At 46.4% G+C, this 25,747-nt stretch overlaps 1 protein-coding gene across 1 annotated transcript in view; it reads right to left on the bottom strand.

The window, feature by feature from the left end:
- The window catches only part of LOC311223526 (activating signal cointegrator 1 complex subunit 3-like), a gene marked incomplete at its 5' end in the record, with an annotated part of 261,463 nt that overhangs the window by 216,025 nt on the left and 19,691 nt on the right, over positions 1-25,747 (bottom strand). The window contains 6 exon segments of the mRNA XM_084308307.1: positions 11,873-11,875; positions 11,877-11,915; positions 11,918-11,959; positions 11,961-11,990; positions 11,992-12,015; positions 12,017-12,044. Coding sequence (XP_084164433.1) covers positions 11,873-11,875; positions 11,877-11,915; positions 11,918-11,959; positions 11,961-11,990; positions 11,992-12,015; positions 12,017-12,044 — 166 coding nt within the window.

Here is a 25,747-nt window from a genome sequence, read left to right as displayed (position 1 = left end):
ATGATATGAAGCATAGGAAGGGTGATATGAAGCATAGGGAGGATGTTAGGAAGCATAGGAAGGGTGATATGAAGCATAGGGAGGATGATATGAAGCATAGGAAGGGTGATATGAAGCATAGGGAGGATGTTAGGAAGCATAGGAAGGATGATAGGAAGCATAGGAAGGGTGCTAGGAAGCAGAGGAGGATGATAGGAAGCATAGGGAGGATGTTAGGAAGCATAGGGAGGATGTTAGGAAGCAGAGGAAGGATGTTAGGAAGCATAGGAAGGGTGTTAGGAAGCATAGGGAGGATGATAGGAAGCATAGGACGGTTGATAGAAAGATAGCTGATTCCCTGAGGCCCTGAGCAGCGAACCTGTACCGTATACGTCTTGTGTTCAAAAGGTGTAACTTTATACCCAATACCTATTTCAATGGAAATGTATTCAAATTAAATACTTGTCGTTGACCGATTCGAAAAACATATTCCAGGACACACGTCCCCACTGCCTGCCGTCAGCATGTGTGTGTCGAGTTTCATCCACCGCGGCCTTGCAGTCGGCTAGATTAGCTCCGGATAGAAAACACAGACACGTAATCAAATGCATAATCCCCCTCCTCCCCCCAGGACTGGCCTGGTGGAGACGACCGACACCTACCAAGGGTCGACAGAGGAACCTCAGACCACGTGGCGTTGGACTTTGTTTTCCTCTCTTCCTGGAGCTGAAGGACCTATATCCTTGCTTTCTGTAGTACCTCCATATTTTATTGATGAGGAATATCATCTTTTTATTTCCAGAGGTAACAATATTGCTTACCGTGCGCCGAATCAATAATTTAATGTTTCTTGAAGATGAGAGAATGCCCGTGTGTTGGGTTTCCACTCCGCTACACAAACGTGGACACACTCGTAGATATAGATGCATGCATACACACAAACACATGCACACGCGGACACAGACGCACACGAATGATGCTAGGAAATACAGGCGTGTTATCTCTGTATTAAGAAAGCCAGCTCCGCAGTGTTGTCTGTGTTCATCCTTGATAATGTGCAGGTTTTCCATATGGCGAGGGAAATCCTTAAGATGCTTAATAGAGCCGTTTGGAGAATAGGAACGCAGCTGAATGCCAATGAGAGTCGAATATGGAGTGTAAAAAATAAATGCAAGTCACCGTGAAATGGCATTACTACGCGTTTCCTTTCTGTGATTCGCCGTGTTTACAAATTAAATGGGCCGGTCGGGCGGAACTTTGACGGAAGGAGGACTCAATTTGAATAATATCGACTAAATATAATGGCAAAACGGAGAGTAGCGGAGGTGTCGGCCCTCCGGAGAGCGGTTTGCACGATCGGAGGTGGGAAGTCGGATTGTTTTTCGAAGGCGGTGGGTCATAGTTCATGAGCTGGAGAATTTGTACATCGATTGGGTCAGTAGTTTTTCACTTCGGGGCGAATTTATATGCAAATATTCCAGGGTTGCAGCCAGATGGAAGAGTTGCCACCACTGTGCAAGTCACATAAACACCAGCTTACTCTTACTTTTAAATCACCCTGTGATCTTTTTGCATGAAAAATCATCCTTAGCATGGACAAGGGTTTAAGCCACGTTTTGCTTAGATATCAATCGAGGCTTCTCAGTAGTCCATGGGTGGTCTCAAACCGGCCTTGTTTAGTGTGGTTTAATCAAACTCTGGAGTGTTTGTTTGCCTTGGGCAGTTTATTTGAAGAATAACTTGGGGGGGGGGGGGGGGTTCCCAAATATTAAACTCTGATCCACACCCAACCACCGCGCCCTCGTCTGCCCCAATGAGGTGGTCTCGGTCCACTTCAAAGTGAATCCTGGGGCGGTTTATAGCCAATAGCCAAAGGAAAATATCCCATATTATTCAGAATGTCTTCATACTTTAAATGCATCAATCACACAACTCTCTGGAAATGGGTCGACTTTGCTGAAGGCTGTAGTGGGCTCCATTTGAACCATTTCACTACCACACTAACCATTCACTACCACACTACAGAAGGTTAACCTTTCACTACCACACTACAGAAGGTTAACCTTTCACTACCACACTACAGAAGGTTAACCTTTCACTACCACACTACAGAAGGTTAACCTTTCACTACCACAGTACAGAAGGTTAACATTTCACTACCACACTACATAAGGTTAACCCTTTCACTACCACACTACAGAAGGTTAACCTTTCACTACCACACTACAGAAGGTTAACCTTTCACTACCATACCATCCCGAGACCAACATAGGATACATGTGGTAGTCTACACCCTCCCCAGACTGACAGAGGAGACATGTGGTAGTCGACACCCTCCCCAGACTGACAGAGGAGACATGTGGTAGTCTATACCCTCCCCAGACCGACAGAGGAGGCATGTGGTAGTCTACACCCTCCCCAGACCGACAGAGGATACAGTACATGTGGTAGTCTACACCATCCCCAGACCAACAGAGGAGACATGTGGTGGTCAGACACCCTCCTCAGATCAGTGGGGCAGTGCAACAACCAGGAGGGAATTGGCATAACAACTAAATTGGGGGATGGCAGAAACAGGTAGAGAGGCAAAAAACTAAAACAGTCCTGACTGAGGATGAATCTAAATAGTAATGGGTTCTACTGCTTTCCTAGATTCTCACTGCACTGATTCCCGCTTCTCCTGGGCAGCGTGTCGAAGTGTCCTTGAGCAAGACACTTAACCCCTAACTTCTCCACGATGAGCAGGTCGGCACCATGCAAATGTGTGAGTGAATGGGTGAATGTGAGGCATAAGTTGTAAAGCGCTTTGGCTAAAAGAGTTACAGTATATAAATGCAGTCCATTAAACTCTAACTCTGTGTGAGTGTGTGCGTGAGAGAGTGTGTGTGTGTGAGAGAGAGAGAGAGAGATAGAGAGAGAGTGTGTGTGTGTGTGTGTGTGTGTGTGTGAGTGGGTGAGAGTGGGTGAGAGTGGGTGAGAGTGTGTCAGAGTGTGTGTGTGCGTGTGTGTGAGTGTGTGTGTGTGAGTCTGTGTGAGAGAGAGAGAGTGTGTGTGTGTGTGTGTCTGTGTGTGTGTCTGTGTGTGTGACTGTGTGTGTGTGTGTGTGTGTGTGTGGGAGAGAGTGGGTGTGTGTGTGTGTGTGTGTGAGTGTGTGTGTGAGAATGTGTGAGTGTGTGTGAGAGTGTGTGTATGTGAGTGTGTGTATGTATGTGAGAGAGTGTGTGTTTGTGAGTGTGTGTGTGCATGTGATAGTGTGTGAGAGTGTGTGTATGTGCGTGTGTGTGTGTGTGTGTGTGTGTGTGTGTGTGTGTGTGTGTGTGTGTGTGTGTGTGTGTGTGAGAGAGTGGGTGAGAGAGTGTGTCAGAGTGTGTGTGTGTGTGTGTGTGTGTGTGTGTGAGTGTGTGTGTGTGAGTCTGTGTGAGAGAGAGAGAGAGAGAGAGAGTGTGTGTGTGTGTGTGTGTGTGTGTGTGTGTGTGTGTGTGTGTGTGTGTGTGTGTGTGTGTGTGTGTGTGTGTGTGTGGGTGGGAGAAAGTGGGTGTGTGTGTGTGTGTGTGAGAGTGTGTGTGTGAGAATGTGTGAGTGTGTGTGAGAGTGTGTGTATGTGAGTGTGTGTATGTATGTGAGAGTGTGTTTGTGAGTGTGTGCGTGTGCATGTGATAGTGTGTGAGAGTGTGTGTATGTGCGTGCGTGTGTGTGTGTGTGTGTGTGTGTGTGTGTGTGTGTGTACATAGCATACCCTCCCCTCCCACTGACTAAACGGAGGACACATACAGATGACCAGCCTGCATCACAGCTGTCGCTTAATGGTTTACATTATTTTCTTTTTTACAAAAAAAGGATGGAAATTTGATTGGGCTTAATATAGCCTATACCGATCAGTTAAAACACGGACCAGATGGAACATTTATGTTCACATCTAAGGATATCCTGATCAGGTTTGTTTTTGCCCCCTGTGTATCTGGCGATACAAAGTCTTGATCAGATATTTAAATGTTTCTGTATAATACAGCTGCACAGTTCACACTTTCATTGAAGTTAGTAAAACCAATCCAGTGTAGGCAGGGCCTCATAAATGCCATTTATTTCTCTAATTAACAGAGAGCAGATAGGGAAGAAGGCAGACATACAGGCAGAAAGGCAGACATACAGGCAGAAAGACAGACATACATGCAGAGAGAGAAGCAGGCAGACAGTCAGACAGTCAGACAGTCAGACATACAGTCAGTCAGTCAGGCAGTCAGACAGGCAGGTAGTCAGGCAGTCAGACAGGCAGGCAGTCAGACAGGCAGGCAGTCAGACAGGCATGCATGCATACAGGAAGGCATACAGTCAGACAGAGAGGCAGATAGTCAGACATATATGCAGACAGACATGAATGCAGACAGTCAGACAGAGAGGCAGACAGTCAGACAGGAAGGCAGACATGCAGACAGATATGCAGACATACAGGTAGGCAGACAGTCAGACAGAGATGCAGACAGTCAGACAGAGAGGCATACAGTCAAACAGAGAGGCAGACAGGCAGGCAGACAGACAGGAAGGCAGACAGGCAGACAGAGAGGCAGACAGGAAGGCAGACAGTCAGACAGGCAGGCAGCCATACAGAGAGACAGACATACAGACAGAGAGATATACAGGCAGCCAGACAGAGAGGCAAGCAGACAGTCAGACAGGCAGGCAGGCAGAGGCAGACAGACATACAGACAGAGAGATATACAGGCAGCCAGACAGAGAGGCAAGCAGACAGTCAGACAGACAGGCAGAGGCAGACAGACAGACAGACAGACAGACAGACAGACAGACAGACAGACAGACAGACAGACAGACAGACAGACAGACAGACAGACAGACAGACAGACAGACAGACAGACAGACAGACAGACAGACAGACAGACAGACAGACAGACAGACAGACAGACAGACAGACAGACAGACAGACAGACAGACAGACAGACAGACAGACAGACAGACAGACAGACAGACAGACAGACAGACAGACAGACAGACAGACAGACAGACAGACAGACAGACAGACAGACAGACAGACAGACAGACAGACAGACAGACAGACAGACAGACAGACAGACAGACAGACAGACAGACAGACAGACAGACAGACAGACAGACAGACAGACAGACAGACAGACAGACAGACAGACAGACAGACAGACAGACAGACAGACAGACAGACAGACAGACAGACAGACAGACAGACAGACAGACAGACAGACAGACAGACAGACAGACAGACAGACAGACAGACAGACAGACAGACAGACAGAAGCTTCAATATTTACTTTAATATAATACAATCCAATCCAATCCAATCTAATCTAAAAAATGTAATTCCCTGGCAGCCACGACTCAGTCAGCGTTGGTGTGTGTGCATGATAAAAACACGGCAAACCCTCTTTGTGACGGACAGGAGGGAATTTCACCCACACAGCTCTGTCCTCCCCGTTCACCAGTCTCTCCGCGCTGGGAGTGACACAGACCAGACACCTGCTGGTCTGGACGGAACACGGACAGCTCTGTCCTACCCGTTCACCAGTCTCTCCGCGCTGGGAGTGACACAGAGACCTGACACCCGCTCGTCTGGACGGAACACGCACAGCTCTGTCCTCCCCGTTCACCAGTCTCTCCGCGCTGGGAGTGACACAGACCTGACACCTGCTCGTCTGGACGGAACACGGACAGCTCTGTCCTCCCCGTTCACCAGTCTCTCCGCGCTGGGAGTGACACAGACATGACACCTGCTCGTCTGGACGGAACACGGACAGCTCTGTCCTCCCCGTTCACCAGTCTCTCCGCGCTGGGAGTGACACAGACATGACACCTGCTCGTCTGGACGGAACACGGACAGCTCTGTCCTCCCCGTTCACCAGTCTCTCCGCGCTGGGAGTGACACAGACCCGACACCTGCTCGTCTGGACGGAACACGGACAGCTCTGTCCTCCCCGTTCACCAGGCTCCGTGCTGGGAGTGACACAGACCCGACACCTGCTCGTCTGGACGGAACACGGACAGCTCTGTCCTCCCCGTTCACCAGTCTCTAGGGGTGGGGGGGGGGGGGGAATCGATACGTAGTAGTATCGCGATACTTTTGCTTGGCGATACTGTATCGATACAGGGACGCCAAGTATCAATATTTAATTATTTATAAAAAATATATATATATATATATTTTTTTTTTGTTTATATTTTTTTTTTGTATAAGGAAGTTGCATTGTTCATTTCAATACCTGTAATAGTACAGTAGTCCACACACACACGCACACATGTGCATTCAGTTGAGTTGGAATATGACTATAATACAAACAGTTCAGTTTGTCAGGTACATGCAACACAGATTACAGTGTTGACATCTGTCTGCTTGAGAAAACACCATGTTCTGCAATAAAATTCATTGAAGTGAGATGAACAGACTGACATTTATTTTATTAGATAAAACATAGTTTTAATTTGCAGTTGAAAAAATGTAATAAATCGCAATACTCAGCACATCGCAATATATTCAGTATCGCAATACTATCGTATCGTGACCCAAGTATCGTGATGGTATCGTATCGTGAGGCCTCTGGTGATCATCACCCCCACCGGTCACCAGTCTCCGTGGCTGGAAGTGACACCCGACACCTGCTCGTCTGGACGGAACACGGACAAGCGGGACACTCCGCGGCGGCGTCGGCTCCCATCTCCCCGCCTGTCTGGATTTGCATAATCACTCTAATATCCCAGACGTCGCGGCTGATTCCTGCGCGGGGACCCGTCAGTCATCGTCATGAGGAATCAGCCTGGCAGACAAGAGAGCGCAGATACACCGGCACGAGCCTGCGGGCCTCCGCTGCACACACACCGGGGAGATCCAGCTCACTGACTCACACTCCTGGACACACCCAGGGGATACTGTGCACATATGTATACTAGGTACTAATGCTCCCAAATCACTGTGCACTAGGGCTGCACAAATTATTGTATATTAATCGTGATCACAATTTAACACGACGTCAAGTTAATTGTGTTCCATTTTGACTGCCTGCTCTTCTGTATATCAAATCAAGCGTTTCCCCATTACATCGGCTACATCGTCTGACCAATCACCGGGGGGTTCCTGTGCGCGCTGTGAGCACCGCCTTCTTGTCTACGTCGGTAGCCTCGAACAAAGTTAGAGAAGAAATGATAAGAGCTCTCTCCTTAAAATTAAAAACATTTGCCAATAATTTGGAATATTATTAATTGACGGTGTTAAAAGCATGGCCAACACCAACCCCTCCAGTACCACAGAGGTAGGCTATCAAACATAATTCCATACCTGCCAACACTCTGGTTTAACCTGTAATGGTCACTTCTTGTCACTTATCCTGTTAATCTCTGGCATTTCAGGTAATTCTCGTTGATAATTAATGAACTCCGTTGTTGCCGTGAGCTGCATCGCACATTAAACATGCAAGGTGCAGTATGGTCTAAAAATAATATATGCAGTAAACATTCACGTGTAAATAACGGTCTAACTCCATCATTATCTGTGCTAAGTACAAGCTGTAAGAAGTAGTAGAATCACCACCAAGACTAGACCCCCCCCCCCCCCCCAGTCTACTAGAGGGGGATGACAATTACATTACAGCCTGAAAACAAGATGTCTCATTTTGCTCTCAGTTTGCTTTATAGGACGGCCATTTAATCAATAACCGTCCACCATCAACATGTAGTTGTTTCTGCTAATTGCTCTTGCTTATGAACTGTATTATTCTTTTTTTTTTTTTGGACTATGTATTGATGATTGATCTATTGTTTTAATTGATTGTGTGTGTCCTGTTACATGTTATGCTCTGTACACCATTGAAAATTAAGGTCCCGAGTTTAAATAAAGGTATAAATACATTTGCCTTGGTTTTTTAAACCACAAATGAAAGGAATCACAGTTGGGGTGTCAGAAATGAACATTATGCGACGGGAAACAAGGCCAGCTCAACAATACAAACCACAGTGGTCACCCTAGCAGCCCACTACACTTAATGACTAGGCCACACATGCATGGCTTAATGTTGGCAGGTCTGTAACTCCATTAATTGTGGTTAATAATCATGATCACCATATCAAGCAAAACAATTGCAATTGTTATTTTTGTCATAATCATGCAGGCCTGCTGTGCAGAGGATATGTATCCTGTGTGACAGATGGTCCAAACACTCACTAATTGCTGGTCATTGATTTAATTTTATTTCAGATTTTGTACCGAGTAGGACCCACAGTGGTTCTGGAGTAGACCTATACATTATACATTTTCCAAACACAATGGCTTAAGGATTATGTTCAGTCATGATTCGTGGTGGGTAATGATAAGTTCTGATGTGGATATTAGTTGAGGCTACAAATATTGATGAAGAAGAAAGGATATTGCAATAATATTGGTAATACTTCCTTTGCACTATTTCTGCACTTTGCAGCCAGACATTTTGAGAACACACATGCTGTCTTTTACTGGTATGTACCTTACCACAATGTTACTATCCTTATACTACTACCTACTATGCTCGTATGTCTATACTACTATGCACTCATGAGTGTAACACTCAAGTTCAACACTATTGGTAAATGGTGCATTTATATATAGCAGTTTTTATATTTTTATTATCTCACATTTTACCCGTTCACTCACACTTTCACACACAGACGGTGGAGGCGACCATGCAAGGTGCCAACCTGGTCACTGGGAGCAGTTAGGGGGGTAAATGTCTTGCTCAAGGACACTTTGACACGCTGCCCGGGAGGAGTGGGAATCAAACCGGGAACCGGGACGTTGTTCACATGTTGTAAGTCGCTTTGGATAAAAGCGTCAGCTAAATTACTAAATGTAAACATAAAATGCAACACACTACTGACTTGTTGGTACTTTCAGCCACCAAGCCAAACACAGCTATACAGTGCATACCAGTATAGGAGGGGTGGAGAGAAAGCGGGACGCAACATAGGTGATGGTCCAGGCTATTTAAGTTTAGAGTGGATAAAGAAACGAACTAAGAAACTAAGTAGCAAAGAACAAAAACAGAAAAGTAATCTGCAAGCAGATGGTGTTAATCAGCTTCTTGGAGTAGTGAGCGGTAGGAAAGATTTGCATGGGGACTAACTGCCTGGATGAAGCACAAAACCATTAAGCTGCACAGAGCAGCGCTGCCTACACTCGACTTTATCCTCCATAAGTTGTGATTCTGTTTACCATGATATGATATTAGCATTTATAATGCGCCCCCCAGCCAATTTTTACATCGGTCCGGGGTGCAGCCCGGGGAAAGAAAATACGAATAAATGGACAGAACAAAGAAACAGGGAACCAGGCAGACGGACAGACGTAGAACATAAGAACACCTCAGACACACAACACAACAGCAAAGTAACTCAGTGATCATCCAGAGCGAAAATGTGGGTTTTAAGCAAGGCCTTGAATGTCTGTACGGTGTTGGCAGACTTGATCTCGAGGGGGAGCTTATTCCACAGGGTCGACACCATCACTGCAAAGGCCCGGAAACATACGGTTATCCTATAACCATAGTTATATGAGTATAGCGAGCGCTCTGCACTCTAGTGGAACTATCCCTTTATCCAATCTAACACTGAATAATTTTTCTCCACATGTGCACACCCATCCGCCTGGCCACACCCACATCAGCTCCTCTACATAAGCTGGGTCATGGCCACACTGACAACTCCTTCCCAAGTCTTTCACCACCGAAGGCGAAGCCCACGGGGTCCTCAGTGAGTCCAGCGCAGAGCGCTCGCTATACTCATATAACTATGGTTATAGGATAACCGTATGTTATAATATCGTATAGCTTACGGTCTGCACTCTAGTGGAACACAGGAGCTGAGCAGAGCGGAAGCTCGACAGAGGCCCCCCACAACCATCAGAACCGGGGAGGACCCGAGCTCCCGGACCCCCCTAGAGGGGGACGGGAGGGAATCGGAACTGACTGTGCGAAGAGGGTTTAGCACCTCAACGCACAGGGTGAGCAGATCGTGGGACTTACCTTCACACAGAACGGCCCGGTGAGCATGCTGTAGCATCGAGACCCCACCAGACGGTCACTGGTGACACCACCCCCCACATCGCCAGCGTATCGGACAGGGCCCAATCCAAGAGCAGGCCCTTCCCCCTATAGCACGCCACCCTGAAGCACTCCACAGAGGCTACACCCCCACAATAATGTGGGGCCAGTCGGCGCACCGAGGAGACAAGCTCCAAGAGATTGATCCCTCAATCCCGGCAACAGGCCAAAGAGCATAACTCGACCTGTGCCCGGAGCACTGCGGACTAGACAGGCGCCTAAGGGGTCTACTGTGAAAACAGCACCCCGGCGGAAGGGGCGTTCGGTATGATGTGCACCATGTCGCAACCTCCACAAACCCAACCCCTTAGAGAGGTCCAGGTCCAAGAGAAGGCTGACATGATTGGCAGACATCATGAAAAGTGCAGGGGCACACTCGCAGGCAGACGGGGTCAAGCCCGGCCTAAACCCGAGAGTCGACTCTGCTACCAACACACAGGGGAAGCAACCACCCCCCTATGTTTAGTTTAACAGGAGGCGGTTGTTCCCTTAACACCCCAAGAAAAAAACTCCGAAACACAACTGCGCGTATACACCAACTATACAGGCAGTACAAGTGTTTCAGTTTTCAAGAAGGGGTTAACCCAGGCCAACAGGTCGATGAGAATGAGTCCGGACCTGGGCCCGGCTGACCGGGACGTACACAGGGATGCAAGATGGGTTCAATAGAAACCTCCTCGACAGCCCCCTCCCAGCCCTGCCCAGCAGCGGAAGGGAGGGGCAAAAACGAATGGAGAAGGACCAGGCCCCTTAGCACAGCGCAAGGTACAACACAATAATGGACCAAGCACACTGCGAAGGATAACTCGTAGTGACATACCTACGACACACACATCCATAACATCAATCCCCGCGACGCCCGGGATTTATACCCAGTTAAATCTCCTGTACATTGTATTGTACTTTACCGTTACATTTGCACTCTGGTTGGATACCAAACTTCTGTACTTGTGCTGTATAATGACTGAATGAGATAATGAATCTGATCTGATCTGGGATCAGGGAAGCTACAGGTACACAGTCGGACAATCAATCAATCAAATGTATTTATAGCACATTTAGACAGGACACTTGTCAACCAAAGTGCTTCACAGTAAGTCTCATAGCTAAAAAAAAAGAAAAGTGCTAAAGTATAGAATAAACAGAAAATATAAACAACCAAGAAACAAAACAACACGTCAACAAGCAGGGCGAGAGTCAGAGTGAGTCAGGGAAGGCCAGGGTTTTGAGTAGGGATGTTCGATATTGGCTTTTTTACCGATACCGATATACCGATATTGTCCAACTCTTAATTTCCGATACCGATATCAACCGATACCAATATATGCAGGGTCCCCCCCCCCCCCCCCCATTATGCATACTTTTGACAATAAATAAATTCAGAATTTGTTCTTACTTACTTGCCTGGGTAAATACAAGTTAAATAAATGTAAACAAAAAAATTAACTTTTTTTTTTAAACCGATACCGATCATTTCCGATATCACATTTGAATGCCAATATCGGTAGGCCGATAAAATTGGACATCCCTAGTTTTGAGTTTCGATTTAAAAGCAGATTTGATGGACATGGGTATGCTGTTCCAGAGGTCAGGGGCTGTGACGGCAAAAGCCCCCCCCCCCCCCCCCCCCCCCCCCCACCCCCCCCCCGCCCCCCCCCACCCCCCCCCCCCACCCCCCCCCCCCCCCCCCCCCCCCTAGACTTGAAATTGGACCTCTACGGTTAGTTAAGAGACCCCTTGTCAGCCGATCTGAGGGCCCTGACGTTGGTATATATACTGGTGGTACTGACCTGTCCTGATGGTCCGGGCCACCAGGCTCTCCCAGGACGGGACACTCGGTCCTCGTGCAGCAGGTGCACCTCGTCCAGGATCAGCAGAACGGACGATCTGGGACAGGGCCACGTCCCCCCACGCTCTTCCTCGTCACCACGTCCCCACTTCTCCGGCGTGGTCCACCAGCATCTGCAGCGAGCGGAGGACAGACAGGACAGACGGACGCGGAGGACGTCAGGGGTGTAACCATGTGACCTCACAACGATTCGATTCGATTACGATTCTTCAGGCATCATGAAATCTCTTCATTTGACCACGATTCGATTCGATACATTTTCGATACATTTTCTATCAGTTAATTCCCCAAAAAAAATTAATACACAAATATGGCTGGGGAAACTGATTCACTCAGCATGAATGGACTATAGGTAAATAAAAACAATACACACAAAAAAACATTAAAAAAAATTATAATAATAATTATTATTTCGATTAATTTCGATTATAATCTATTCTAACATATTCAAATCGATGCATCGAATCGAACACATTAGAATCGATGCATTTTGATTAATCGATGCATCGTTACACCCCTAGTGGACGTATCGATACCGAACCTTCCATTGGAATTCATTGGAGAATAGAAGGTTCACAAACATAATGTGATTACGAATAACTAAGTCAAATTGAAAATAATAATAATAATAATAATAATAATAAATAATAATAATAATAATAATAATAATAATAATAATAATAATAATAATAATACATAATACATAATAAATAATAATAATAATAATAATAATAATAATAATAATAATAATAATAATAATAATAATAATAATAATAATAATAATAATAATAATAATAATAATAATAATAATAATAATAATAATAATAACAATGACAAAGGGTTGGCACAGAAATGTATTCAAAATGCCTATTTGAGAATTTTACCAAACAATGGTCTCTCAGATTATGAGACAAAATCAACCAAATTAACATTTAATTTAATTTAATTTCAAACATTTATTTAAACTCAAAAGGCTACTGAAGTTTCTGCGTTAACTGATTATCTGCCAACAACGATTATATACGTGTTTGTCCGCCAATTGTTGAACGGCAACCACGTATATATACGTTATTTGATAGATTAGAATATTCATTTTTGGAATCCCACCGGCCACAAGTAAGAGCAATTTAACGTCAATTTCAGCTTGATTGTGCCTTGTTTTCATAGGCATCGCCCTGATCAGCACATGTTGTTGTACTAACGAATGCCGTTATTGACAATCAATTAATCAGAAACGACCCCCCCCCCCCTTTCATGCATTAATGATGGAACATAATACCGATCATATGCATTTACATTTTTAAGTGTAAATGCCAATGGATTTAATATAATACACTTATCATACTATTACTAGCCTCCCAGTAATTACCCTAAACCGCTCTAAAACCATACTTATATTCACCACGGTATAAAACGGGAATGTATGGATGGAAAAATTCTTTCTTTTTCACATCTTGAACGATAGATACTCGGTCAAATGGGCCATAGTATTGCATCCATAGCTATCATATAGAATGTAGTTATATCCCTGCAAACAAGGTGACCGACCCCATTGGTTTAATGCGTGGCAGCACATAGCCATATCCTGTTCCCAGCGTGGCAGAGAATGAGTTAAGAGTCAGACAGTCCTAACAGTGTTTATTATTAAGAGTCAGACAGTCCTAACAGTGTTTATTATTAAGAGTCAGACAGTCCTAACAGTGTTTATTATTAACACTTTGGGTGCCGGGAGCCGTCTTTAGACGTCTTTGCTGGCCATGCTAAAGTTGCCGGGGGACGCTGTACGACGTCTTTATATCAATATTTCAAAAATCTGCGATCGGATTCATAATGTCCCTCCGCTGGCCTGAGATCCACCAGCAGGACCCACTGAGCTCTCTGGCGGTTCAGGAGCGCCATCTGGTGGCCGATCGGCGCAAGCGCTTAACAGGAAGCGCACTAGAGGTTTTGCTAGACGTCCGTATTGCTTCCGGCCACTCGGTACATGTCCCGTGACTCTAGCTCGTCACTCTACATAGCGATCGATTGCCAATAACTCGATAAACAACATGATTTGGACGTATATACCATTATACAAGCTGGAGATGGACCGGGTAATAATATATCCCATAATGATACAATTTCTACTCGACGATGATCGCCCAACGGCGCGCGGAGACTGGGGTGAGTTTCAGCGTGTAACGTTACCGTCTTCGATAATAACTGATATTATCAACATTTGACCCACATTAGATGATTGGTATAACGCTGCCCACGGAATTATAAACGCCCCCTCGCCCATCCGGTCAACATCAGATGACGTGTAGTAACTTCTAGAAGTACGTCTAGTTGGAATTTTTTATATCGCGCTGATTGCCATCAAACTGTATTTCATCATCAATATAATGCATTTGGGGCTATATATCACGTTCTGGAGAAAGCTGCAGAAAGAGATGAAAACATACTTATACATTAGACCATACTTTACTATGAATATGTGAATGAAAAAGTTTAACGTTGCTACACAATGAACAATACATATAGGACGTTGAATGGGCCCTAATAATGGCAATGTAGCAATAGAATTTAAAAAGTTATAGCCCTGCAAAGAAGGGGACTTTCTCCATAGACAAATAGCGCTGGCAATCTATGGTATATCATTAATTTAACCTTAGGCAACCAAAGTGTTAAGAGTCAGATAGTCCTAACAGTGTTTATTATTAAGAGTCAGATAGTCCTAACAGTGTTTATTATTAAGAGTCAGACAGTCCTAACAGTGTTTATTATTAAGAGTCAGACAGTCCTAACAGTGTTTATTATTAAGAGTCAGATAGTCCTAACAGTGTTTATTATTAAGAGTCAGACAGTCCTAACAGTGTTTATTATCAAGAGTCAGATAGTCCTAACAGTGTTTATTATTAAGAGTCAGACAGTCCTAACAGTGTTTATTATTAAGAGTCAGATAGTCCTAACAGTGTTTATTATTAAGAGTCAGATAGTCCTAACAGTGTTTATTATTAAGAGTCAGATAGTCCTAACAGTGTTTATTATTAAGAGTCAGATAGTCCTAATAGTGTTTATTATTAAGAGTCAGATAGTCCTAACAGTGTTTATTATTAAGAGTCAGATAGTCCTAATAGTGTTTGTAACTGAGGGGTACAATTCCCTGACTGTATTACTAGATATGATACTTACTACCACTACCTTTGTACTTAATATTCGGCCACCCAGTACTCGGCATAAATATATTATGATAAACACTCTCACGTAGATGAAACGGATCCAACACAAATGTACGAAGTCGAAGTATGTATTTATTCCTACACAGCAATGGTGTGTAGAGCAAGCACTTAATCACTTAATTACATTTATGAATTGAAATAGTATGCACTTTTATGGCAAAGAGTATTCGTCGGTATATCAATAGAGAATGTCCAATCTCTGATGGCGCAGGTGGTAAATATACGACCTGGAATAGTTAAGGAATAACAGCAATGATACTTTAATGATTATAAGACTGGATACACTAGGGGGGTTAATCCGGTCGCTTGTAAGACAACAGGAGTAGGAGGGGGGGGGGGGGGTAGAGTCTGGCTGCCTCGTCCGGCTAAGGGTATCCTGGGTGAACCCACAGTAGTGCAGTTCAATGCGCCAGCGATCCTTGGACCACAGATGAAAGCAGCTGGACTCTCTGTGGGCCGGCTCTCTCCGGTCCACGGAGGAGAGACGTGAAGCGACCTCGTCTTGCAGAGCGCCTCCTCACCTTGCGTCCTCTCCAGGGGGGGGGGTTCCAACACACGGCAGTGTTGGTCTTTATCCATAGAATAATCACTGTACACAAAGCATAATCCGTGCCTGGGAAGGCGGGCTGTCGTCGGTAGAATAATCCGGTATACAGGTCCACTCGCTCGTCGGCTCTGGGGCTCCTCGGGTGCAGCCTCACATGGGGTCGGCCACCCTGGATAAGCAGCCAGTTCTCTGCCCGAAACGATGGGGTACTGACTACGATAGTATTCTCACCGCACGAAGCACTACATATGAATAGACTATTATTAGCTTAATAGACTACGTCCAACTCGACGATATAGTGCCAAATATGACTATTCAAATATTAATATACACGATGTCTCAATACCGATGGTAGGCCGAACTTGGCCTTACTCCCACACGTGGCGTAGCGGGGAGGCTTTACGTCTGTCACTCTATTGGAGGGTAAGAAACTGGACTAAAAAGGAAGTCCTACTTTAGTAGCGCAGTATATATACGCACTATGAACAAATAGTACCGTTAGTGGTGCGGTAGCCAGATTCCTACGCGGAACTAGGACTTGTTCGTACATGTTGAGCGGTACGTTTGAACTGGGTCTGGGGGGTATGGCAGCCTGGCACCAAGGTCTCGACCAATAGTAGAATGGAGACTATTATGGGATGTTCAGTAGGCTAGAATGGATATTCAATGCATATTGTACAAGGAATATACAAGGGATATCAAGGAATATTAGAGAATATACAAATACAATTAAATATATATATATAATAAATATATATATTCGGTTTAATCTGGCCCTTCACAACAGCCACCCCGATTGGTCCCAGACCTAATCAGTTAAGCAGAGACAGATTAATCGCGTTGTCTATTTACACATAAGGGTTTGCTGTAGGGGTCAGTCAACTTCACAAAGTCATAGGGTTATAGGGTCATGGTCATCATCGATTGTGTCTGGGAGTCGGGGCAGTTCTATGAGCCTCGCCACGGGACGGGTGTAAGTGCGACCCTGGACAAGCACTTCAGCTGCTCGGACCTTGCCGTCGGCACCGGTGATCACTTTGCTTACGCGGCCGGCCGGCCACATAGCTCTGGGCAGTGATTGATCAATAATCATGACGACCGTTCCTTCTGTCAAATTGTCTCTCTCCTTTACCCACTTCTGGCGGGTCTGTAGAGACTGTAGGTAGTGCAGTAGGAATGTCCTTTGTTGTGCACTCTCTATGGTAGTGCAATCATCTATGTTGGGGTCTGCGGAGATAACAGTGCTCAATCCACAGAACACAGGCTTCTTATTCTCAGCCTCCTCCTGACTGGCTTCCCTCGGGATAGGCGTGGGCCACTCTCCTTCCGGGAGCTTTAGGAATGCTGGGCCGTCACTGTAGACATTGCGACGGGTGAGGTCATCTAGGGGCATTCCCCGGGTGATGACGTCAGCTGGGTTCTGTTTTGTATCAACGTAGCGCCACTCTGTTTCTCCGGTTAACTCTTCGGTTAAGTCTTGAATCTCGGTGACTCTGACTCCCACGAAGACTTTGTACTTGCATGAGTCCGATTTGATCCAGGCGAGTACTGTCGTGGAATCTGACCACAGGATTGTTCTAGACACCGGTATGGTGAGCTCACGTTGGATGAGCGTGGCTAGGTGCGCTCCGGCTAGGGCTGCGCAGAGCTCTAGGCGTGGGATAGATTGTTGCTTGCGTGGGGCTATTCTCAAGCGGGCGAGGACAAATGCTGTGTAGATCTCTCCCCCCTCTTCTTGGGCCCGCAAGTAGGCTACTTATCCGTATGCGACCTCTGAGGCGTCACTGAAGACGTGTAAGTCCATTTTACATGTCTCTGGCCTCACCGTGGGTGGGAAGTAGCTTCGGCGCATATTAACGCCTGGGAGTGAGTGGAGCTCCATCTCCCACTCTCTCCAGGTGGATGCAAGGTGTGCGGGAATGGGGTCGTCCCAGCCCTGGTCCTTGTCCCACAATGCTCGTACAATCATTTTTGCCCTGGTGGTGTACGGTAGAATACATCCTAGCGGGTCATATTGTCGGGCGAGTGTTGTGTACACACTCCGTCTGGTGGTCGGCGCCGCCGCCGGCCTTCCCTGCTCCGTAGTCAGGGGCTTGTGTCTGTAGTGAAGCGAATCTGTTTTGAATCGCCACACCAATCCCAGGGTCATCTCCTGGGCTTCTCCCGGGATTGTAGCCATCCAGGTCTCGCTGCTGGCTGCCTTGTCCTCGGAGGAGAGGCTGCGCAGTACTTGCGGATCGCTGCTGGCCCACTGCCTGAGATCAAAGCCGCCTTTGATCAATGAGGCGCGGAGTTTAATCAGGAGAGCCTCGGCTTCTTCCTGGGTTGAAAGGCTTTGTAGACAGTTGTCTACGTAGAAGCTGTTCTTTACGCTGTGTCGGACCTCTTCTTCCGCTGCTGGGTCCTCTGCTACATGTTTCTGTAGTGCAAATGTAGCACAGCAGGGGCTGCACGTCGTTCCGAAGGGGAGGACTTCCCATTGGTAGATGGCTGGGTGCTCATCTCCTGGCTTCTCTCTCCATAGGAACCGTAACAGGGGCTTGTCCTCCTCTACTAATCTCACCTGCAGGAACATTCCTTTAATGTCCCCGCTGATGGCCACCTTTTCCTGGCGGAAGCGGAGTAGAACGCCGAGTAGGGAGGGGCCGAGTGTGGGACCGGGCAGTAACTCTTTATTCAGATTTTGGGATCCGATCTGGTAGCTGCAGTTAAATACTATGCGGTCTTTACCGTTGTGATGGACCTTGTGGTGAGGCACGTACCACGATTCAGTGGTCTGGTCAGCCTCTTTAATGTCCATCTTTGTGACGTGTCCCGCTGTGATGAGCTTCTCAATCTCAGCGCGGTATACACTCTCTTGGGCGGGGTTCTTGGCTAAGCGCCGCTCCGTGTTCAGCAGGTACCGTTCTGTGGCGTCTGTCTTGGCGTGGAAAGTAGGCATTCCTTCTCGCCGCAGGAGTGGCGTATCTCAACACGCCGTTGACCGGGACTCTCTTGGTCCCTGTCTCGAGGAGGTGAATGGCGTAAATGTCATCTTTAGAGCGAATGTCTTTCTTTCCGTTCTTAAAGGGCATTTGTTCCAAGGTCCATAGCCGCTCTACGTGTTGCAGGAGTGCGGTTTCTCCCTCTGTGACTCGGGAGTGGAGACATCTAGTGGCTGTACTTCGGTTGAGAGATTTGGCGAGCGGGCCTTGGAGAGTCCATCCCAAACGGGTCTCGACTGCTGCAGGACAGCCTCGGGGTCCGGTATGAACCCGGTCTATCGGGACAATGAGGTCTGCATGGTCGGAGCCTATCAACAGGGTCGGCATAGCATTGTCTATGAGCGGGATCGGTAACTTGCGCAGATGTGCATATTTCTCCATCAGCTTGGCGACGGGGTATGTGTACCGCGACAGTCCTATTTCTTGGCTGGTGAAAGCGTCTGTAATCTGGTACCGTCGCTCAGGCTGGCCGCTTGCTGCGATAGAGAATGAGACATTCTCGCCCTTTATCGTCTTCAAATCTCGTCTTATTGTCCGAATTGTCATTTGGGTTTCGCTTCCCCGCAGCCCTAGCTGGGCCGCAGCGGAGGCGAGCAGAAGGGTCTTCTCGGACCCGTCATCGAGGACGGCGTAAGTGTCCAGGACTTTATTCTGGTAGCTTAGTGTCACACGCACTACTTTTAGGAGTACTCGGGCTCCACTGCTGCTGGCGGGATCGATGTACATGACGCTCGCTTTGCTGCTGGATGGTGCGGGTGAAGGGCGCCGTCTGTTACTGTCGTGAAGTATGTCCAGATGGGCTCCATCGCACTTGGTGCACCTTTTCTTTAAGCGGCATTCGGCTGCCATGTGTGAGCGCGCACAGCGAAAACAGCGCTTGTTGGACTTTATCCATTGACTTGCTTCCTCCGCGTTCAGCTTGGGGAAGGAGTCACATTGCGCTAGCCAGTGTTCTTTCTCACAGTAGGGGCACACTATCTTCCACTTCTCCGTTCTGGAGGGGGTACTGTGGCTCCTGCTGCTCGGTACTGACTCCGATTGGTGCATCACAGTCACCGATCTTCTTCCATCATTTAGTCGTCTGGTTCCTTCTCTGGAGCCAGGGGTGCTCCGTCCGAATGTATCTAGCCGTAGGCTGCTGACTTCTCTCGCCAGGAAGTCTGCTAGATCGAGGAGGTTCGGTTCGGGGCCATTCGGGTCTCGGTGGTCTCTCTGCCGCCTAAAACGCTCCTGTCGAGCGGGCGGCAGCTTCTCCAAGATCCTTTCCACATTTGAGTTGGCGTAAAGTTCATGCCTCCCCTTCTCTCTCTGCGCTCCCAACATCCCTACCAGGGACTGCACTCTGATGGACAGGTCGTCCAGTGCTCGATTGTCTATTGCTGGGGGTAAGCGGTCGATGTGTCGGATCTCCTGGATCACGTAATCCCATATGCGCCCATACCTCTGGTCCAATGCTACCAGCGCTGCTGTGTATGGGGTGGTGGAAGTCGCGTAGGCGAGCGCTATATTATGTGCGCGGGGTACCTTTAAGTGCTTCAGTAGGATGGCGTATTTATGGCGTTCATCCAATACATCCACCAACATGGTCTCCAGACACATGCGGAGTTCTGTATACTGGGCCCGGTTCTCTTGGGTGAAGTCGGGTACCATAGGCGTGCCAATGTATGACGCTGACTGTGGATACATCGGCGAGCGTTGGGGGAGAGGCCTCCTAGGCGAGTCTCCTCCCGCTCCTTGGTATGGGCTGGTACCGGCAGTGTACCATGGCCCGCTTGTCCAGGTGCTGTTCCTCGGTGCGGGTCGTGCGTCGTGCTCACCCGGGTATAGAGTCGGGGGTCTGTAGCGCAGCTCCGCAGGAGTATAGCCTGGGCTGTACCGGACCTCCTGGTCCGGTAGAGTACTGTGCTGTCGTCGGGCGTGGTTCTCCTCCTCTTCCTCTTCGTCTTCAGTTAGGTCATCCAGTGCTTGTAGTCTCTGGTTTAGCCTCTCCACAGGATATGCTGCTCCTTCCCGGTTGCTAGGTCTCGCTTGGACCGGTGGGGGGAGGTGGTCTGTGGGGGGTATAGACCTCGTCTGTTGGTCAAGTTCAGGGTTGTTTACTCGGCTAGGGGATGCCGCCCTGGAGGTGTGTCTAGACGAGTTCCTGGAGCCTCTGGCGGAGGGAGAGGGTGTTGTCCGTCTGATCAGCTGTTCTATTAGTTGCGCTTGCTGTCTGTCGCGCTCTGCGTCCCGTAGAGCACCAGCAGCTGCTCGCTGGCTGTCTGCTCGGTCTCGGGCCACATTCTCTTCCCTCTGAATGCGTCTTATTTCTAGACGTATATGCTCTTCTTCGCTCCGCTGCTGGATCTGCAGTCGGTCGCGTTCAGCAGCGGCGTTCAGGCTGATGAGGAAGGCCTGCTGTAGGGTCCTCTCTGCCTCGCTGGGAGAAGGCGGTTGTATAGGGGAGCCTTCCCTCGGGGTACTCCTTGCGGAGCCTTGGAGCTCTATCTCCACGGTGCTCTCCCCGTCTTCTTCCGTGCCGAGTTCTCTCTTGGTAGCGTTGTATTCCTCCCGGGACTCATCGGGGACTACTTCTTCAGTACTGGCGGGGTGTGAGGTCATGTCTGGTTCCCACTGGTCCCCACCGTGAGCTTGGTCAGTTACATTAGAACCTGTAGGGGCCTCTATGGTCGGGGTAGTCTGGGCGTTGGGGTTAGACATACTTTTACTTTCTAGTTTTACCGCGTTTACTGTTAGTAGAAGACTAGGTTGTTGACTGACAGCGTAAGCCTCTAAGTACTGAGGGAGCCGTCGTTCGCGCTGCGGGCGTTGGTTAGGAGGATCGTTTCGTGGAGTGTTCATCATAGGCCATTTCAATATTAATAACACTATATTAATATTACACTAATTACCATCCGGCTCGAAGGACCAATTGTAACTGAGGGGTACAATTCCCTGACTGTATTACTAGATATGATACTTACTACCACTACCTTTGTACTTAATATTCGGCCACCCAGTACTCGGCATAAATATATTATGATAAACACTCTCACGTAGATGAAATGGATCCAACACAAATGTACGAAGTCGAAGTATGTATTTATTCCTACACAGCAATGGTGTGTAGAGCAAGCACTTAATCACTTAATTACATTTATGAATTGAAATAGTATGCACTTTTATGGCAAAGAGTATTCGTCGGTATATCAATAGAGAATGTCCAATCTCTGATGGCGCAGGTGGTAAATATACGACCTGGAATAGTTAAGGAATAACAGCAATGATACTTTAATGATTATAAGACTGGATACACTAGGGGGGTTAATCCGGTCGCTTGTAAGACAACAGGAGTAGGAGGGGGGGGGGGGTAGAGTCTGGCTGCCTCGTCCGGCTAAGGGTATCCTGGGTGAACCCACAGTAGTGCAGTTCAATGCGCCAGCGATCCTTGGACCACAGATGAAAGCAGCTGGACTCTCTGTGGGCCGGCTCTCTCCGGTCCACGGAGGAGAGACGTGAAGCGACCTCGTCTTGCAGAGCGCCTCCTCACCTTGCGTCCTCTCCAGGGGGGGGGGGTTCCAACACACGGCAGTGTTGGTCTTTATCCATAGAATAATCACTGTACACAAAGCATAATCCGTGCCTGGGAAGGCGGGCTGTCATCGGTAGAATAATCCGGTATACAGGTCCACTCGCTCGTCGGCTCTGGGGCTCCTCGGGTGCAGCCTCACATGGGGTCGGCCACCCTGGATAAGCAGCCAGTTCTCTGCCCGAAACGATGGGGTACTGACTACGATAGTATTCTCACCGCACGAAGCACTACATATGAATAGACTATTATTAGCTTAATAGACTACGTCCAACTCGACGATATAGTGCCAAATATGACTATTCAAATATTAATATACACGATGTCTCAATACCGATGGTAGGCCGAACTTGGCCTTACTCCCACACGTGGCGTCGCAGGGAGGCTTGACGTCTGTCACTCTATTGGAGGGTAAGAAACTGGACTAAAAAGGAAGTCCTACTTTAGTAGCGCAGTATATATACGCACTATGAACAAATAGTACCGTTAGTGGTGCGGTAGCCAGATTCCTACGCGGAACTAGGACTTGTTCGTACATGTTGAGCGGTACGTTTGAACTGGGTCTGGGGGGTATGGCAGCCTGGCACCAAGGTCTCGACCAATAGTAGAATGGAGACTATTATGGGATGTTCAGTAGGCTAGAATGGATATTCAATGCATATTGTACAAGGAATATACAAGGGATATCAAGGAATATTAGAGAATATACAAATACAATTAAATATATATATAATAAATATATATATTCGGTTTAATCTGGCCCTTCACAACAGTGTTTATTATTAAGAGTCAGATAGTCCTAATAGTGTTTATTATTAAGAGTCAGACAGTCCTAATAGTGTTTATTATTAAGAGTCAGATAGTCCTAACAGTGTTTATTATTAAGAGTCAGATAGTCCTAATAGTGTTTATTATTAAGAGTCAGATAGTCCTAACAGTGTTTATTATTAAGAGTCAGATAGTCCTAACAGTGTTTATTATTAAGAGTCAGATAGTCCTAACAGTGTTTATTATTAAGAGTCAGATAGTCCTACTGTAACAGTGTTTATTATTAACACTTTCCGTGCCACTCACGAGATTTCTCTGATTTTTTTTTTTTTTGCGATCTGAAAAATTATTGCATCACCCGAGCCTACCCGAGTATAGCCGAGGGGCGCCGGCGATCACTGTGGAAAAAAGCGCCCCCTGTCGTCTCCCAGATGACATAAGTGATTTTGGAATGGACTCAATGAAAATGAATGGGGAAAAAAATCCAGTACTCCACATTTTCCAGTTCACTGATCCAGCCGGGGTTACCACAGTTCATTCTGGAACCTCAGATCCCCGCGGATCATGGAGTTCTACTGTATCGCGTTGGATCCATACACGTATCGATTTTTTCGAATGGTGATCAGGAATTGGAATATACCAGTTGGATACCATCTGATGTCAGGTAAGGACTCTATGTTATCAGTGTTAGGATAATCAGAGTAAGTTTGATGAAGTTATAAGCTGTTTTGTGAAATGTCTTCTTTCGGTTTCACTGTAAAAGTCTGTGAGGAAATCAACGGAGCGATTATCCGCGCGCGGCCGTAATGTGCTTGCGTGCACGTATAATATTGATCATCTAGCGTTTATTTGAAAACGATTCATAAAAAGGCCGACGAATATCAACGTTGTGGAATATTACACTAAAAGACGATTTTCATAGAATGCTCCAGAATGAGCTGTTTTTTATATCAAAACAGGGGCTTTTCTAAATGCTCTAAAACGGAAACGACGCGATAAAAAAACAATCTGCCTTCACAGCACTGACTGGAAAATAGTCTTTGATAATGCGATGGGCAGATTAGACACATAGCCATAATTTAAAACATAGATTAGGCGATATTAACGTTAACATTGGCGCCGATGGTGGCATTCAGCCGGTAAAACGGAAAACCAGGCGTGGCGCTCAAAGTGTTAAGAGTCAGATAGTCCTAACAGTGTTTATTATTAAGAGTCAGATAGTCCTAACAGTGTTTATTATTAAGAGTCAGATAGTCCTAACAGTGTTTATTATTAAGAGTCAGATAGTCCTAACAGTGTTTATTATTAAGAGTCAGATAGTCCTAACAGTGTTTATTATTAAGAGTCAGATAGTCCTAACAGTGTTTATTATTAACACTTGCCGACGATGACTATTCTCGTTTTATCAGACCCCCCGTTGAGTGCCGACGACGAGAAATGTAGTTTGATTTTTTTATTAGCGATCTGAATTCATATTTCATCAACAGAGTCTCCCGTTGGTACAGCAGCCCCTCCAGGAGCTCAGATGGGAAAAAAGCGCCCCCTATCGTCTATCCCTGTGTAACTGCAGGTTAGTCGGTTAGACTGGGAGATCCCTGTGGGATCTGTAGAGGTGGAGCCAACTGGCTCCATTATGCTGGCGATGGATCTGATGATGAGGGATCTGATCGCGAGACAGAAAGCAGCCTGGAATATATATTTACAGCAGCCAATAATCAATCAATAAACACGATCGATATTTGGAATGGCGATCAGGAATTGGAATAATATTTTTGGAGAACATCTGATCTAAGGTAAGGAGTCTATGTTACCAGTCTTGGGGTAATCGGAGCTGTATTCACTGAGATAACAGCGTGTGTGTATGTGTGTGTGTGATCTTGAGGAAACAAGAGAATCGATTTTTCAGCCCGCTTCTATAGCGTGCATACCGGTAAGTACACATACTATCGATAATCTAGCGTTTATTTGAAAATGATTCATAAATAGGCCGACAAATGACAACGTGTCTAGTGTATTCGAGAATATTCCAATAAATGCCGTTTATGGGGGAATCTTTAAATTTTCCGAAAATCTTCGAGAGAACGATAGCTTTTCGAAATGCTATAAAAAGGATATGAACCGATTAAAAAACAATCCGCTTCGACAATGTTGACTGGAAATGGGTCATTGATAATGCGACGGGCAGATTAGACACATAGCCATAATTTAAAACATAGATTAGGCGATATTAACGTTAACATTGAAGTGGTTGCTGGGCATTCAAGGGGGTAAACAGGAAAATACGGCCGGCTCTGAAAGTGTTAAGAGTCAGATAGTCCTAACAGTGTTTATTATTAAGAGTCGGCTAACAGTCTTTATTATTAAGAGTCAGATAGTCCTAACAGTCTTTATTATTAAGAGTCAGATAGTCCTAACAGTGTTTATTATTAAGAGTCAGATAGTTCTAACAGTGTTTATTATTAAGAGTCGGCTAACAGTCTTTATTATTAAGAGTCAGATAGTCCTAACAGTGTTTATTATTAAGAGTCAGATAGTCCTAACAGTGTTTATTATTAAGAGTCAGATACTACATACTGTTAGGACTATCTGACTCTTAATAATAAACACTGTTAGGACTAAGAGTCAGATAGTACATCTCCACATATGTCTGTACATACCGGCATATAATCATTTTTACATAGCTGTAGATAGTATAATATATCTATATCTGTACATATCCCTTACCTAC

This window comes from Notolepis coatsorum, assembly GCF_963971535.1.
Source record: "Notolepis coatsorum genome assembly, chromosome: 2".
NCBI lineage: Eukaryota > Metazoa > Chordata > Actinopteri > Aulopiformes > Paralepididae > Notolepis > Notolepis coatsorum.
Note: the sequence above shows the minus strand (reverse complement) of the source record. Positions and strands in the feature narration are given on the sequence as shown.